At 34.9% G+C, this 17,620-nt stretch overlaps 2 protein-coding genes across 8 annotated transcripts in view; both read right to left on the bottom strand.

Moving 5' to 3' along the window:
* LOC123524958 (uridine-cytidine kinase-like 1) overlaps positions 1–17,620 on the bottom strand; it is a 352,168-nt gene that overhangs the window by 179,191 nt on the left and 155,357 nt on the right. The window lies entirely within an intron of this gene.
* Positions 1–17,620, bottom strand: part of LOC123524900 (uncharacterized) — a 55,027-nt gene that overhangs the window by 9,190 nt on the left and 28,217 nt on the right. For 3 of the 5 annotated variants that reach the window (XR_008370184.1, XR_008370183.1, XR_008370185.1), the window contains exons 2-4: positions 14,834–15,540; positions 8,271–8,390; positions 843–1,231 (exon numbers count right to left, since the gene is read on the bottom strand). Coding sequence is in view for 2 of the 5 variants with exons in the window: in XM_045303503.2 (XP_045159438.1) it covers positions 8,271–8,390; positions 14,834–15,425 (712 nt within the window). In the remaining 3 variants the exon portion in view is untranslated. The remainder of the gene's footprint in view (positions 1–842; positions 1,232–8,270; positions 8,391–14,833; positions 15,541–17,620) is intronic. The other 2 variants (XM_045303503.2, XM_045303506.2) reach the window with 2 other exon arrangements.

Raw genomic sequence — 17,620 nt, 5'->3', positions numbered from 1 at the left:
TCAGTCAAGAACTGTAACCATTATCCATCACCATCACCGTGCCGTAGCTACTGACACTCTTACTGTTAACTGGTTGTTATTATTATATATTTTTATACAAATTATGTTTTCATTAAATGTAGTTAATATGAATATTGAATATTGCAGTTCCATGTAATGTTTTGTTTGCTACAAACTTGGTGCAAATTTATTAAAATATCATGTGAATTGTTTCTCCTTGTAATAAATTTCTGTAAAATCATATCGGTATTTTAACTAATTTATGATGTATAATTACACTATAAGAAGATTCTCTCCTTTTGCAATAGTTCAAAAGTTGGCAAGACTTTACGCGTGCACATAATAGAACGAATAAACCGTTGTAAAAATAGCAAAATATGCAAAATAATTCAGAAATAGATAGCGATATTACTAGAGTGATGGAACTTTTAAGTAATAATGGCACTATCGAGTCGTGTTTGCATTTGTGATTTTTAGGTTTTAAAATGGAATATAATTATGTACTTAAAGCTCCCAAATACGCCTAACTCGTGGATGGCGGGGAAAAATCTCAAATCAGCTGCCAAAATGTAGCCTCACACTAATATGGCTCAAGAACTGCGTGTAAAAAGCACGCATGTCCTTAAAATAGCGGATTGTAAAATCCTTTACTGTGCAACAGCTACATACGTTTCGCACCTAACCGCTAAGACTTTCACATTTTAATGGGACTACACATGAAATGTGTAATTAACAATAAAGTTGTTGACGACACATAGCGATCACTAAAGCTCATCTTGGGTACAAAGTGCTCAGGTGAGCTAATTTAAAAATATTTAATAAAAATAAGTTTAAATACCGACCCGTGTTATCCATAACCCTGTTGAATTCATCTTCATATATCACAACATCAAGTGTCATGTTCTCAAGTCCGGGAATAGTCTGCAAAGCATTTTTTACAGGTTCAAACTGACCCTGCAGTTTCCCTTCAAAATAATCCCGAAAGAAATTTAGTAATTGTCTGGGAGAGTTAAACGGATCTGTAGACCTACACAGCCTTCATCTGCATTGACAATCCTGTAACCGTTACTTAACAAATCACCATATGCTCCACCTACTGCTTCTTGTAATTTAGATAAATGCGGAGGTTGTGCCTCATACATTTCAGCAATTTGCCTTTTGAATGCATCCAGTAACAGTTGTTTCGTCTTTTCAGTGTCGCATTCAGAAAATAGAAGCTTTAATTCGACATCTGTAATGAACGTATGTATATGACAAACATTTTCGTAATATATATACTTACTTTTCATAAGCATACTTCTTTATCCATAAAAAACAACACTGCGACATAATTTCAAACCGCGAAAATGCCGTTTGTTCAAACAATTATGTTTTCTAAATACGTTTTCCTATAAAGATGTTATAACCCTGACATATTATAAGTTTCGAAACTGAAAGTCTTTACTGTTCAAATGGCAAGTGATAGAACATAATAGTGCAGTTTCATGTTGACCAGTTTAAAGTTCGACAGTTGATGTATCGTATTTTATGGATCTCTGTAAAAATAACTTTTGTAATAGGTTTTCATATATTCAAAAGAAATTTCCTGTTATTTTCTCATTTTATCCCTCATTTATCCCTCGTAATATTTTACGAAATCCAAAAATAAAGATTTAGCGTTTCAATCGGCACGTTTTTATTGCATGTTTTTAAGGGAACTATTGAAATATATCTATGCAATATACCTGGTAATTTCCTAGAGAAGCAATATGAAGTAAAACAAGAGGGTTATTGTACCTAAAGTGCTCACCTATGTAAAAGGCTTCATGTGGGTTGGTATTACGTAATGGTACAAGTACAGAGGATTATATGCAATTCTATATGATCTAGTATGATATCTGGGAAACATGTAGGACATAAGGGAGTGAGTGCATGGGGCCATGTTTTATGACAAATTAAAATAAAGTGAACAAACTTGGTAGAAGTTCACACAAGGACCATCTGTGTGAATTCATTTTAAAATCGGGCAAGCAGTTTCATACTAGAACATGTTTAAAGTTTCCCCTATATGCATATAGGGAAACGTGACCACGCCCTCTGGATGCCATTTTTTTGACGAATCAGAGTAATTTGAACAATCTTTGTAAAAGGTCACACAAGGACAATTTGCATGAAATTATTTCAAAACTGGGCCAGCAGTTTCATACAAGAAGAATTCTTAAGTTTCTAAAATAAATATAGGGTAAGTAACCACGGCAGCCATGTTTTTAAATAAATCGAAATAATTTGAACAGTCTTGGTAGAGGGTCACACAAGGACCATTTGTGTAAAAATATTTTAAAGTCAAACAAACAGTTTCACATAAGAAGAATTTTTAAGTTTTCACTATATATATATCCAAAATGTATTGATTGGCAATACGGATATTCAATAAATTCAAAAATTTAAAACAATGCCAATTTATAAATCACAAGAAACAGACAGATTCAAAAGGAGAAAAGAAACTTTATTAATTCATACTTTTTGTCCAGAACTAAATGCAAAATAACACATTAATAAATACATAGTGACGTCCCTTGAAAAAATTCCGAAGAGTAACGTCCCTTATAACAATAAAACGACGTCGTTACCAAGCGACGTTACTAACGTCAATAGTACAGTATTACTACTGAAGATCCCGTACACGGGTGAAACCGGTTGAGTTATATTATTTTATACTATTTAATTGGATTAGAATTATTAAATATGTAAAAAATTAAAGGCATCTTGATTCATCTTTTTTTCCGATATATATATATATAGGGAAAAGTGACCATGTCCCCCTGGCGGCCATGAATCGGAATTATTTGAACAATCTTGGTAGAAGGTTACATAAGGTCCATTTGTGTAAAATTATTTTGAAATCGGACCAGCGATTTAGGGGGAGATGTCATTTGAAGATTTTTCTATTTTTAGCTCACCTGAGTCTGTCGTCTGTTCACACTTAGCTTGTGTATGCAATTGAGGCTGAATTTTTTACTTGATCTTAATGACATTTGATCGGAATGACGGCCTTGATGAAATCTAGGTCAAGTTCGAATATTGGTCATCTGTGATCAAAAACTAGGTCACTAGGTCAAATCAAAGAAAAACCTTGTGTATGCAGTAAGGGCTGCATTTTACACTGGATCTTAAGAAAATATGACCAGAATGTTTGTCTTGATAAAATTTAGTTCAGATTCTAATATAGTTTATCTGGGGTCTAAAACTAGGTCACCTGGTCGAATCAAAGAAAAACCTTGTGTATGCAATAGGGGCTGCATTTTGCATGAATATTCGTGGAATTTGATCACAATGTTTGTCTTGATAAAATTTAGGTAAAGTTCGAATATGGGTCATTTTGGATGAAAAAAACTAGGTCCACCGGTCAAATCAAAGAAAAACTGTGTGTGCAATAGGGGCTGCATTTTTCACTGGATATTTGTGAAATTTGATCAGAATGATCTTCTTAATGACATCTAGGTCAAGTTTGAATATGGGTCATCTGGAATCAAAAACTAGGTCACTTGGTCAAAACAAAGAATCACCTTGTGTATCCAATAGGGGCTGCATTTTACACTGGATCTCTGTATGTTTGTCTTGATCAAATCTAGGTCAAGTTAGATATAGGTCATCTGGGGTCAAAAACTAGGTCACTCGGTCAAATCACAGAAAAACTTGATGTTTGCAATAGGGCTGCATTTTTCACTGGATATTCATAAAATTTAATCAGGATAATTGTCATGATACAATCTAGGAGAAGTTCGATTATTGGTCAACTGGGGTCAAAACCTGTCACTAGATCAAATCAAAGAAAAACCTTGTATATGCAATAAGGACTGCATTGTACACCAGCTATTCATGAACTTTGATCAGATTGTTTGTCTTGGTGAAAGCTAGGTTAAGTTTGAATATAGGTCATCTGGGTTCAACAACTAGGTTATCCGGTCAAATCTCAGAAAATCTTGTGCATGCAATAGAGGCTGCATTCTTAACTGGATATTCATGAAATGTGATCAGAATGATTATTTTGATGAAATCTAGGTCAGGTTTGATTAGTGTTTATCTGGGGTCGAAAACAAGGTCACCCAGTCAATTCAAAAAAATAACTTTGTGTATGCAATAGGGGCTGCATTTTTCACTGGATATTCATGAAATTTGATGACGTCTAGGTCAGGTTCGAATATGGTTCATCTGGGGTCAAAAACTAGGTCACCCAGTCAAATCGAAGGAAAACCTTGTGCATGCAATAGGGGCTGCATTTTTCACTGGATATTCATGAAATTTGATCTGACTGTTTGTCTTGATGACGTCTAGGTCAAGTTCAAATATTGGTCATCTCTGATCAAAAACTAGTTCACTAGGCCAAATCAAATAAAAACCTCGAGTATGCAATAGGGGTTGCATTTTACACTGGATCTTCAGACAATTTGATCAAAATGTTTGCTTTGATAAAATCTATGTCAAATTCGAATATGGTTTGTCTGGGGTCAAAAACTAGGTCACCTGCTCGAATCAAAGAAAAACCTTGTGTATTCCATAGGGGCTGCATGTTTCACTGAATATTTGTGGAATTTGATCAGAATGTTTGTCTGGATAAAATCTAGGTCAAGTTCGAATATGGGTCATTTATGGTTAAAAACTAGGTCACCCAGTCAAATCAAAGAAAAACTCTCTGTGTGTGTAATAGGGTCTGCAGTTTCATTGGATATTCGTGAATTTTTCTCAAAATGATCATCTTGATGAAATTTATGTCAAGTTTGAATATGAGTCATCTGGGGTCAATAACTAGTTCATTTGGTCGAATCAAAGAAAAACCTTGTGTATGCAATAGGGGCTACATTTTACACTGGATCTTCAGAAAATTTGATCAGTATGTTTGTCTCGATCAAATCTAGGTCAAATTTAGATATAGGTCTAGCTCAAAGATAAACGATGTGTGCAATAGGGGCTGCATTTTTCACTGGATATTTATGAAATTTAATCAGGATAATTGTCACGATGATGTCTAGGTGAAGTTTGATTATTGGTCATATGAATTCAAAAACTAGGCCACTAGATCAAATCAAAGAAAAACCTTATACATGTATATGCAGTAAGGGCTGCATTTGACACCAGCTATGCATGAAATTTGATCAGATTGTTTGTCTTGATGAAAGCTAGGTCAGGTTTGAATATAGATCATCTGGGTTCAACAAATAGTTTACCCGGTCAAATCAAAGAAAAACCTTGTGCATGCAACAGATGCTGCATTTTTCACTGGATATTCATGAAATTTGATTAGAATGATTGCTTTGATGATATCTAGATCAAGCTTTATTAGTATTTATCTGGGACCGAAAACAAGGTCACCCAGTCAATTCAAAGAAAAAATTTGTGTATGAAATAGGGGCTGAATTATTCACTGGATAATAATGAAATATGATCAGAATAACTGTTTTGCTGAAGTCTAGGTCAGAATTGAATTTGGGTCATCTGGGGTTAAAAACTAGGTCACCCGGTCAAATCGAAAGAAAACCTTGTGCATGCAATAGTGGCTGCATTTTTCACTGGATATTCATGAAATTTGATAAGACTATTTGTCTTGATCAAATCTAGGTCAACTTTAGATATAGGTAATCTGGGGTCAAAAACTAGATCACTCGGTCAAATCAAAGAAAATCTTGGTGTGTGCAATAGGGGCTGCATTTTTCACTGGATATTCATGAAATTTAATCAGGATTAGGTCTAGGTGAAGTTCGATTATGGGTCAGCTGGGGTCAAAAATTAGGTCACTAGGTCAACCAAAAAAACCTTGTGTATGCAATAGGAGCTGTATTTTAAACCAGATATTCATGGAATTTGATCAGATTGTTTATCTTGATGACCCTTCAAACTTGGTGGGATGACTTTTAAGATCAATAGGTTAAAGGTTAAGAATGCAGCATCCGGAAAGATTCCTCTTTTTTTTTCTTTATAAAATACAGAAAAAATAGAGAACAGTTTCTTTAGTCACACTTTCAGAAACATTTTTCCAGATGGTCATCAGGTGGGCGACCTAGGACCATTTGGTCCTCTTGTTAGCTCTAGCTGCGCCTATGTGCAACCAAGCGTGATCACAAAACGAAAATATCTTTGTTTTAGTGTAAACTCGCTGGGCATCTTCAGTTTTTGTTATTGTATCGTTGACCCCGCAAAAGAAACAAACAGAATTTCAGAACAAAAAAGCGGCGCTTACGCAAAAGCCTAAGTCGTCTTGACGGGGAAAAAACACGCCTACACCATGAAACAATGTCAAAAGCTATAAATGCGCCAGAACGAAATACCGAAAACAATGCAAACTGTCGTGTGTTTTTTAGAACAGGACGAAACTGGCATACATCAGCTACCACAGTGTGCAATTTATTCTCTCGATAACCATATGAAATGACAGTAAAATTCAGTTCAGCAATGTATTTTTCACAGGATTATTTTACTGATGATTTTTCAGGATTTTTAGCTCATCTAAGCATAAAGTGTTCATCCTAGCACAACGTGCGCAATGTGAGTTATTGTGAACATTCACCGTCCATCGTTTGTCCGTCCGTCCACACTCGTCCCTCCTAAACCGCTAGTCAGATTTAGCAATAATTTCACACACATGGTCCTTCTACCAGAAATATTAGAATTATTCCGATTTGCCGAAAAACCAAGGGATCATGGTCACTTTTCCAAATACGTAAATAGTGGAAACTTTAAAAATATTCTTGTGTGAAACTGCTGGTCTAATTTTAAAATGATGTCATTCACATGGTCCTTGTGTGACCCTCTATCATGATTATATAAATCATTCCGATTCGTCTAAACCATGGCCTCCGTGGGGCGTTGCCAATTTTCCCTATGCGTATATAGTTTAAACTTTAAAAAAAATGTATGAAACTGCTGGTACAATGATTTTTCACACAAATTGTCCTTTTGTGACCCCTTGCAAAGATTGTTTAAATTATTCCGTTTCGTCAAAAAAACATCGCCAGGGGCCGTGGTCATTTATATAGTGGAAACATTAATAATCCTTTTGTATGAAACTGCTAGCCCGATTTTTAAATATTTCACAAATATGGTTCTTGTGTCACTCTCTAGCAATAGTTTTCAAATTATTCCGATTCGTCTAAAAACATGGCCACCAGTGGGCGTGCCCACTGCTCATATGTATATAGCGGACACTTTAAAAAAACTTCTTGTCAGAAACAACAGGTCCGATTTTAAATAATTTTACACAAATGTTCCTGTGGCGACCCTTTACGAAGAGTGTTCAGATGTTTCTGATTCGTCGACAACATGGCCTCCAGGGATCGTGGGCACTTTTCCATGTATGTATATAGTGGAAACTTTAAAAATCACCTTGTCAGACACTGCTGCCCTGATAACACAAATGTTTCTGCGGTTACCCTTTAAGAAGATTGTACTATTTTTTCTGTTTCGTCGAAAAACATTGCCGCAAGGTGGTGTGGTCACTTTTCCCTATATATATGTGGTGAAAACTAAAAATATCTTCTGTCTGATATTGTCTCTTAGTATTCCATGTCATCATCCCCAAGCCTCACCCATACTCCCTTCCCACTACCACCTCCCAACACACGCACATACACACACACACACACACACACACACACACACGCAAACACTTTTCAAGCGAGCGGTCTAACTCAGGTGATCTATCTAGGGCCATCATGTCCCTCTTGTTTTAACAATTACAAGATCAGTATTGACGAAATAAACCGGTTTGGAATATTTTTACGATGACTATTGAAATACTTACTTAAAAATACATGTATATATATATATATATATAATTATTCAGACAGGAATTTTACAAGATATCACATAAGATATGGCATAGAAAATATTTTAAAAAATGATTGCTTATGTTAATATTCACTTGAAGTTTTTTTAGGTTGTGCGTTAAAATGATAAAATCAAAAGTCAACGGTTTAACATAGCATAGCGACACGTTCATTCGAAGGAAGGTAACATGTTCGCATGATGTTAGTGAAGACACAAGCATGACCTCTAGACTAGTACAAAATTCGTTGTCCGGACAAAGACACGGTAACACGACGAAACACTAAAATCAAGGCACCAACCTGCAAATATGCTAATTCACAGAGAGAGCATTTGTCATTATTTCATATAGGACTCTATTGTCAAGATCTTGTGTTGTCGTGATACCGTGGTATGGTTATACCGCTGTAATTTGCGATCGCAGTTAACAATAACATTATGACAGCTACTATGTATCTTTCAAAAACAATTACCAAACTGCTGCACAATGTCGTCGTCTATGTCTAGATCTCTGCGCTCAGTAGCAGGCGGAAAATCCTGCACACCCATTCTTTCCTCCAACTTTTCCAGTTTTCTTAAAATCGCTTTAGTATCTATAAAATGTAGATAAGACACTTTTTAAATGAAGTGAATATTTTCTGTACATATGATGATGAATACTGTCCCATTTTGTAACATTTACTAATTTACAAACTAAAGAAAACCTTTAAATTTTGAAGAGGGACATTTTTGTTCATTGCTCTGTAGGTTTGGTTAAAGAATTTATCCATTTGGTTATAAAAAGATCAATTTTGGTATAAAAAACAGATGATGTTTTATGAAGATTTATCAGGTAAGGAATTAAATCGGTACGAATGAAAGGCTAACGCACTAACTTGCAGACAATGGCAAACCTCTTTTTTATATCAAGAGCTTTTTAAACATTATAGTCTATTAAATTGCCCCTTGGGAACGAACATCCTACCCGCCCATACTCATTGTCAGAACTACAGTCTAACATGTTAGCATGTAGGCACTGAAATTCAATTTACATCTATTCAGTTAAATTTGATGTTTTGATATTTGTAAGGCAAATATCGTAAAATTGTTGAGTAAACTATATTAGTATTTCTTCGTGTCAATGTCATCGAAAATAAAGCAATTAACCCAAATACCCCCTAAAACAGTGCGAGAGAGTACGGTAGACATGCCTCTTACAGAATAAAAATAGGCCCAGATATAAAATTAATGAACATTTTCATACAGACATTGAGCAAAGTCGCAATGTATTATACCCGGTCATGCACAAATACCACCAGAAAGGTAACCGTGTCACAATAGTCTGATATAAGCTTTATGTGAGAAGTAGTCTTAACGATGAGAATCTAGACACCATTGAAACCGCTGCAGGCGCCTCCATAAATCATCGTCTATGAGTACATTGCAATACGATAACTGGGGAAGACTGCATTGGAAGCACCCTAAATTTTGAAAAACCCAATTTGTTCAGTGTATTTTTATCAAAACCTACAGAAAATTACGGAAATGATAATAGTGGTGATTGGTTAATCAACCGATTAAGGTGATACACGTTTTGAATTTTGAGTTTTAAAATTAAAGTCAGACATTTAGAAGTATTCAAATGGATTAACAATTAACAGTCATCGTTTCCGTTGGGCTTAAATGATACTATATATCAAGAAGGTAATATCTCTAAAAACCCTGATATTGATATATTTTCTATTCTAAATATACGGAAACTTGAATCTAGGTCTCATGGAATAAGACGCAATGGCAATATTAAACGCAAATCATTATATCTGTTGCAGACCTCGATTTTATTTTTTCAAACTCTGGTAGACGTTCTAATAACTTTATCAGTTCAGTCTCTTAAAAGACTAGACGAGGAAGTGGACCAGTACGTTATTCAAACAGATCCTTGTTACACTGTATCATATCTAATTCAAAGTTACACACAACACGTTCTCCGATCACATATTGACACTCAATCTCACCATGATTTCTTAAAGTATATTGAATAATGGTATTGACTTCATCGATGTACCCAGTCTATTTCGACATAGACGTGTCATTGATTCTATGCCTAAATATTTCAGGAACTTTGAAGTTCCTATAATCTGTAAAAATATAGAACACCTGTAAGAAATATTATATTCAATTACAATAAAATTATTTCCGACCTAGATGTTCAAACAAAACCCCTTCTTACTGCGAATGTAAGAACTCAAAATTTTGCTATTCTGATGCCGGTCATGTCATCAATGGTAATTTTGTTATTAAAGACAAGCGTATCCGTAATTTATTCTTTAAATGACCTAAAAACAGAATTCTTTCAAATATTGGGTTTGATGCTTGTCGTGGTCAAATTGAGGAAGCCATCGAAACTTGTTGTGTTAAATGATGGCGTCGTGAGAATACTGACACCATTGAAACCGCTGCAGGCGTCATCGTCTATGAGTACATTGCAATACGATAACTGGGGAAGACTGCATTTGAAGCACCCTAAATTTTGAAAAACCCAATTTGTTCAGTGTATTATCATCAAAACCTACAGAAAATTACGGAAATGATAATAGTGGTGGTTGGTTAATCAACCGATTAAGGTGGTACACGTTTTGAATTTTGAGTTTTAAAATTAAAGTCAGACATTTAGAAGAATTCAAATGGATAAACAATTAACAGTCATCGTTTCCGTTGGGCTTAAATGATATTATATATCAAGAAGGTAATATCTCTAAAAACCCTGATATTGATATAATTTCTATTCTAAATATAAGGAAACTTAAATCTAGGTCTCATGGAATAAGACGCAATGGCAATATTAAGCGCAAATCAATATATCTGTTGCAGACCTCGATTTTATTTTTTCAAACTCTGGTAGACATTCTAATATCTTTATCAGTTCAGTCTCTTAAAAGACTAGACGAGGAAGCGGACCAGTATGTTATTCAAACAGATCCTTGTTACACTGTATCATATCTAATTCAAAGTTACACATAACACGTTCTCCGATCACATATTGACACTCAATCTGACCATGATTTCTTAAAGTATATTGAATAATGGTATTGACTGCCTAAATTATATTAATGTTTTACAAAACGAACTAAATAGCAATAAAGCATATACTTTGAGTCCTTCTGTTGAAAAGAATTTGCTCACTGATCACATTAATGACGTTTCTAATTTGAAAGCCAGTATAAATGATCAACAAATTAAACTTCCAACCATGTACTGGATTCCTTAATTGCATAAACAGCCATATAAAGCTCTTTCATCGCTAATTCAAACTCTTGTACTACTACAAATATTTCGAATTTGTTAACATCATGTCTGGCTGCTATAAAAGCCCAACGTGAAAAGATATTGCAATAGAGTATGCGAAAACTCTAGAAAACACTTATTTTACCACATAATATAATAAATGGCAAACTTACTGCCCTAATTCAAAACACTTTTGCCAGGAAGAAAGCTATACTTCTCGCCAGCGATTTCGATAAAGCTTTTTTACTAGCTGCATGATTAAACGTTATACAATGTTGGCTTTTTTATTGAATAGCATTTATGCCAGGTTTGGGAATTCAGACAAGTTATTGGTATTACCATGGAAACAAATTGTGCACCCCTTGTCGCAGATTTGTTTTTATATTATTATGAAAGAGCCTTTATGTTGAGGTTCCAGATACACAGACAGACATTATAACTGCATTTAATAATATATCACGCTATCTGGATGATATTCTTAATATCCGGATACTTCTGCTTCATTTTTAGATTTACATCTCTCTATTTATGACAATATTATACATACCTAAATTTATGACAAGAGGGATGATTTCAATGAACATAACCAATATTCTCCAACAAGGCTACCGTACAAATTGTGTAAATACAATGTATTTTGCTAATTTTACTATCGTAATTCTGATTTGGTTTTAAAATTCAGTAGTAATTTAAAGACACTCCTGTGAGAAGGTATTTCAAAACCCGATTTTTATGAGGATGTTGTTTACAAACGTTTTGGGTCAAGGTTATTGTCCAGCTGTATTTGGTAAAATTTTAAAACGTTTTGCTAGGACAGGTTACGACCAAACTGTTTTGAGACACCGCATGTTAAGTGTTCAACTCGTTTACAGTTAGACACTACGCTTCCCTCTTTGAATGTGTCCGACGGAAGAGGGTAGGACTCTGTGATAAGCAGTTTTTAAATCACACTAGGACTGAACTGTTTGTTTTGATTTCTGTCTTCTGGCCTGTTTCGTTTCGTTGGGCCCTTAAGGATGTTTCTCTTGTTGCTCTGTCTTCTGCAAATGCATTGAGTTCATGCGTTTTAGCTCACCTGAGCAATGTTCAGGTGAGTTTTTCTGATCGCTCGATGTCCGGCGTCCGTCGTCTGTCGTCTGTCTGTCGTCTGTCGTCCGTCAACATTTAGCATGTGTATGCGATAGAGTCTGTATTTTTCAACTGATCTTCATGAAATTTGGTCAGAATGATTATCTTGATGAAATCTAGACAGAGTTTGAAAATGGGTCATCTGGGGTCAAAAACTAGGTCACTAGGTCAAATCAAGTAAAAACATTGTGTATGCGATAGGGGCTGTATTTTTCAATTGATCTTCATGAATTATGGTCAGAATGATAACGTTGATAAAAATCTAGGCCAAGTTTGAAAATGGATCATCTGGGGTCAAAAACTAGGTCACTAGGTCAAATCAAGGAAAAACCTTGTGTATGCGATTGGGGCTTTATTTTTCAATTGATCTTCATGAATTATGGTCAGAATTATTATCTTGATAAAATCTAGGCCAAGTTCGAAAATGGGTCATCTGGGGTTAAAAACTAGGTCACTAGGTCAAATCAAATAAAAACATTGTGTATGCAGTAGTGGCTGTATTTTTCAACTGATCTTCATGAAATTTAGCCAGAAAGATTACCTTGATAAAATCTAGGCCGAGTTCGGAAATGAGTCATCTAGGGTCAAAAACTAGGTCAAATAAAAGAAAAAAATTGCGTATGCAATAGAGGCTGTATTTTTTAATTGATCTTCATGAAATTTGGTCAGAGTAATTGCCTTGATGAAATCTAGGTCGAGTTTGAATATGGATTACCTGAGGTCAAAAACTAGGTCACTAGGTCAAATTAAAGAAAAAAATTGTGTATGCCATAGAGATTGTATTTTTCAATTGATTTTTAAGAAATTTAGTCAGGATGTTTGCCTTGATAAAATCTAGATCTTGTTTGAATATGGGTTATCTGGGGTCAAAAACTAGGTCTCTAGGTCAAATCAAAGAAAAAAAACTTGTGTATGTGATAGAGGCTGTATTTTTCAATTGATCTTCATGAATTTTGGTCAGAATGATTGCCTTTATAAAATCTAGGCCAAGTTTGAAAATGGGTCACCTAGGGTTAAAAACTAGGTTAGTAGGTCAAATTAAAGAAAAACCTTGTGTATGCAATAGAGACTGTATTTTTCAATTGATCTTCATTAAATTTGGTCAGAATGATATCCTTGATAAAATCTAAGTCAAGTTTGAACAAGGGTCATCTAGGGTCAAAAATTAGGTCACTAGGTCAAATTAAAGAAAAATCTTGTGTATGCGATAGGGACTGTATTTTTCAATTGATTTTTATGAAATTTGGTCAGGATGATTGCCTTAATGAAATCTAGGTCGAATTTGAATATGGGTCATCTGAGGTAAAAAATTAGGTCACTTGGTCAAATCAAATAAGAAACTTGTGTATGTGATAGAGGCTGTATTTTTCAATTGATCTTCATGAATTTTGGTCAGAATGATAGCCTTGATAAAATCTAGACCGAGTTTGAACATTGGTCATCTAGGATCAAAAACTTGGTCACTAAGTCATATGTAAGAAAATGCTTGTTTAATCTCAAGAGACCAATTTTTTGGTCCAATCTTAATGAAAATTGGTCAGAATATTTGTTTCCATGAAATCACTAGGTCAAACATGTTTTACACTGTTATGGTGTGTTTCTTAGGTGAGCGACCTAGGGCCAACTTGGCCCACTTGTTTTGTTCTTAATGTTTACTTTTTATATAATTATACAGCCATGCCTTCTGTTTCCATTGCGTGTGTTAGAGATTCACCTGGCGGAGATTACGTTTATTTACACTGTCCCGTAAGAATTCCTACTGTTTCAGTCACCTGTCATGATAAGGACCATTCACAGCGTTGCAATTAGACAAAACAGATCTCCTATTTTCACAAACACTCGTGAAAGAGTCTTATAGTGATCTCTGTCGTTTGGAAAAAGCACGTCGGTATGAACAAATGAGTTTTATAATTCTGTCCCCGAATTGAATGTTTATGGATAAACTTTTCCTGAATTTATCTATGTTGTGAATGAATATGAGCTTGTTTCCAAAAAATAAAACTGGACAGTTTAGATACTGTAGAGTGAATATGTTAACACAGAAAATTGCAAGTTGGAATAGATGTGCCAGTCAAAAAGCTGTACATGAAAAGCATTAAGCCTATTTGTACCAAAAACAATTTAGTTTTTGGTTTGTTTTTACATGTAATACAAAGAAAAAAAACAAGGACAAATACCAAAGACTTTATAGCTCCGTCTATATCCCAAAAGTAAATAGAGTTGTTTATAGATCAAAATATGTCAGAGGTTCTAGGTGCAAACGATAACGGTATGTGCTTCTTTAAAACAAAAATGACAATGTTACTAAATTAAGATGCAACTCTAAATGGATATAGATTCCTTAATATCTTGCCATTAAATAATCGGTTTATATTGCATGGTAGATTTTGAGGTATTCAATTTGATACCTCATGTAGAATTGATACTTAACTATTTTCATGCCATGTTGATTTCTTTGAAAGTGTTGTATCTATGATGTCCTAGATTTTAGTCATGTATATTCCGATGCACATCACTAAGTATCTTTGAAATTGGATTGGAGGTAGTTTCATTCATTTTTCAAGCACCAACCGAAAGTCGCAGAAGTACACATAAATTACAAAAGTAAAAGAATGCTGGCGAAGCAAGCATATGTTAAACTTACCTTTTTGATTATTTGTCAAAATTGCTTTCATTTCCTTTTGTTCTTTCGTCTTTTTGTGATAAAACTTCGTCACATCGCTAACAGATAAAGGCTCATGTTCAAACCCATGAAATAACTTCTTTTGTTCAGCTTCGAACGTTCTGTCATTTATATCCCTTAAACATAAATCATGGTTCTGTTTCAAATCAGCAAGTTTTTTCTGATATGTAACAAGCTTCACAGCTGGGTTTTCCAGATGGTCCAAATAGTTTCGAATATCCTTAAATGTATCCAGTGCAGTACGTGACGTGTCGTCAAGTTCACAAACGCGAGTCAGTACAAATACCAATGTACTAATGTCCCACTTTGTATAGTCTCTCTCGTTCGGTAGATTGGGATAGAGATGAAATTTTATCGTATTTTTTGGGCGCATATGCATTATTTCCTTTCGTTTCAAATCCATAAACTTGTCCACAGTCCATGTGTTTCTATCCTCATTTTCTGGTTTTAAATCGACAACACGTTTTTCGAATAGTCTTCGGGCAGTTACAGTCCCAATACGCACCACAATTAGATCTAATCTATTATAGTACTCTGTTTCCGAAGTTGCCATTCTAGTCACGAGTCGGAACGAAGTTCTAGTCCATTTCAAATAATCATGGGAGATTCTTTCAAGTGCAAACTACCATGAACTATGTGCCAACGTGTATGCCATTTGGTAAAGTAAGCTGAAAAACATATTTAAGCAACAGTTTGATTCAACAATTCTGTAACAAGGATTTTTGAAACAAATTATGTCATATACTCTATGAGTATTACTGCATAACACTGTTCCGATTAGCCGGTGTTATGGGATAAATGGGTGTTGCAATTTGCATTAGGCCCCTACCTTGCACGAATCGACTTAATCAAACCAAAAACTGCTATTACTTCACTAGTTTCCATTCTTTGTTAACAAATTATCATTTGATATATTGTTACTCTCTGATCATTTTTTAATTAATGGCCACATGTACATTGCCATGAAAGAAACGTTCCTGTCTAAAATTTTGATTGCAACAATTTAATGTCATCAAATCTATAATTTAACAAGAGCTCCGCCAAGCGGGGCAATATAAGCCCGAAGGGTTATATCAGAGGAGGATGGGTGTACTTGACTGTTGAAGCTCAAAAGACAGGAACAACAGAGGAAAGAAATTCAAAACAAAAAAAAATATTCTAATTCCATAGAAAACAAATCTGTCCACAAAAAAGTCCTTACCAGGTACAGATATGTCAAAATACACCTAAAAATTTGGGGTTCCATCCATGTTGTACCACAGAAAAGTGGTCTCGGCTTTTCCCTACGGCCAATAATAAAAAAAGTTACAAAATAAGCAATTTATAGTAACATAAAAGGGAAGTAATTCAATAAAAAATATTGTAAGTGAACAAAAAAGGGATCTGCCAAATAAAAACAAGAGCACCGCAATGCAGAGCAATATACACAGAAAACAAAGTCATATGATTTTTGACCACTAAGTGTGTCCTTGACCTTGAAGCGAGCCATCCGAAACATGCGTTCTGCACGTCGTCTCGATGTGGTGAACATTTGTGCCAAGTTTCTTTAAAATCCTTCAAACCGTTCAAGAGTTAGAGAGCGGACAGGAAACAAAGTCATATGATCTTTGACCCTAGGTTTGACCTTGACCTTGAAGCGAGCCATCCAAAACATGCATTCTTTACGTCGTCTCGATGTGGTGAACATTTGTGCCAAGTTTCTTGAAAATCATTCAAGCAGTTCAAGAGTTACAGAGCGGACACGAAACAAACTCATATGACCTTTGACCCCTAAGTGTGACCTTGATCTTGAAGCGAGCCATCCAGAACACCCGCTCTGCACATTGTCTCGATGTGGTGAACATTTGTGTCAAGTTTCTTTGAAATTCTTCAAGAAGTTCAAGAGTTATAGAGCGGACACGAAATTGCTAACGGACAGACGGACAGACAGACGGACACCGGGGGTATAACATAATACGTCCCTTCGGGCGTATAAAAAGCTTTCTATGGACATGTTTATTTTGTCAAGTAATGGAACATTTCATATCAAAGTGTATGTTTGATGGTTAATTCAAAACCCTTTTTTATGAATTAAAGGCCCTATTGCAACCTTCTGAGATTTCTTTTTAAAAAATCTTGTTTCCACGCTTTATGAAGAATTAAAAATAAAACTGAGATAATTGGAGAATCAAAATGGTCAAATGACCTATGGAAATACAGCCAATACATGCACTATGTTTTGAAAAATACGATAAACCCGAACGAACAGTACATGCACAGTGTCTTATGACAAGTGTTTCATGGCTTATTACATAAATTTTGTGATACAAGACTGTTAACTTTCATGAACCTTTACTTTGCTTATGATAATATAAGGTCAGGATATGTCTTATGCTTTATGACATTTACTATTCACATATGTAGAGATGTAATACCAAAATGGCAAGTCTCTAGGTGACTAATTGTATTTGACGAAAGTCATAAAGATCATCAGCAAATTCAACTTCCAACCATGTATTGGATTCCTAAACTAAACAAACAACCATATAAAGCTTGTTTCATTGATAACAACTCTTGTGCTACTACCAATATTTCTAAGTTATTAACATCGTAACTTACTGTTGTAATGGCCCTCGTGAAAAGATATTGCGATACAGTATACGAAAACTCTGGTACAAATTTATTTCTGTCGGTCAAAATATCTGGCGAAATCGCAAGTCATTGTTATTACCATTAGAACAAAACGGGCATCCTTGTCAAAGATTTGTT

Source organism: Mercenaria mercenaria, chromosome 3 (genome assembly GCF_021730395.1).
Source record: "Mercenaria mercenaria strain notata chromosome 3, MADL_Memer_1, whole genome shotgun sequence".
Lineage (NCBI taxonomy): Eukaryota > Metazoa > Mollusca > Bivalvia > Venerida > Veneridae > Mercenaria > Mercenaria mercenaria.
Note: the sequence above shows the minus strand (reverse complement) of the source record. Positions and strands in the feature narration are given on the sequence as shown.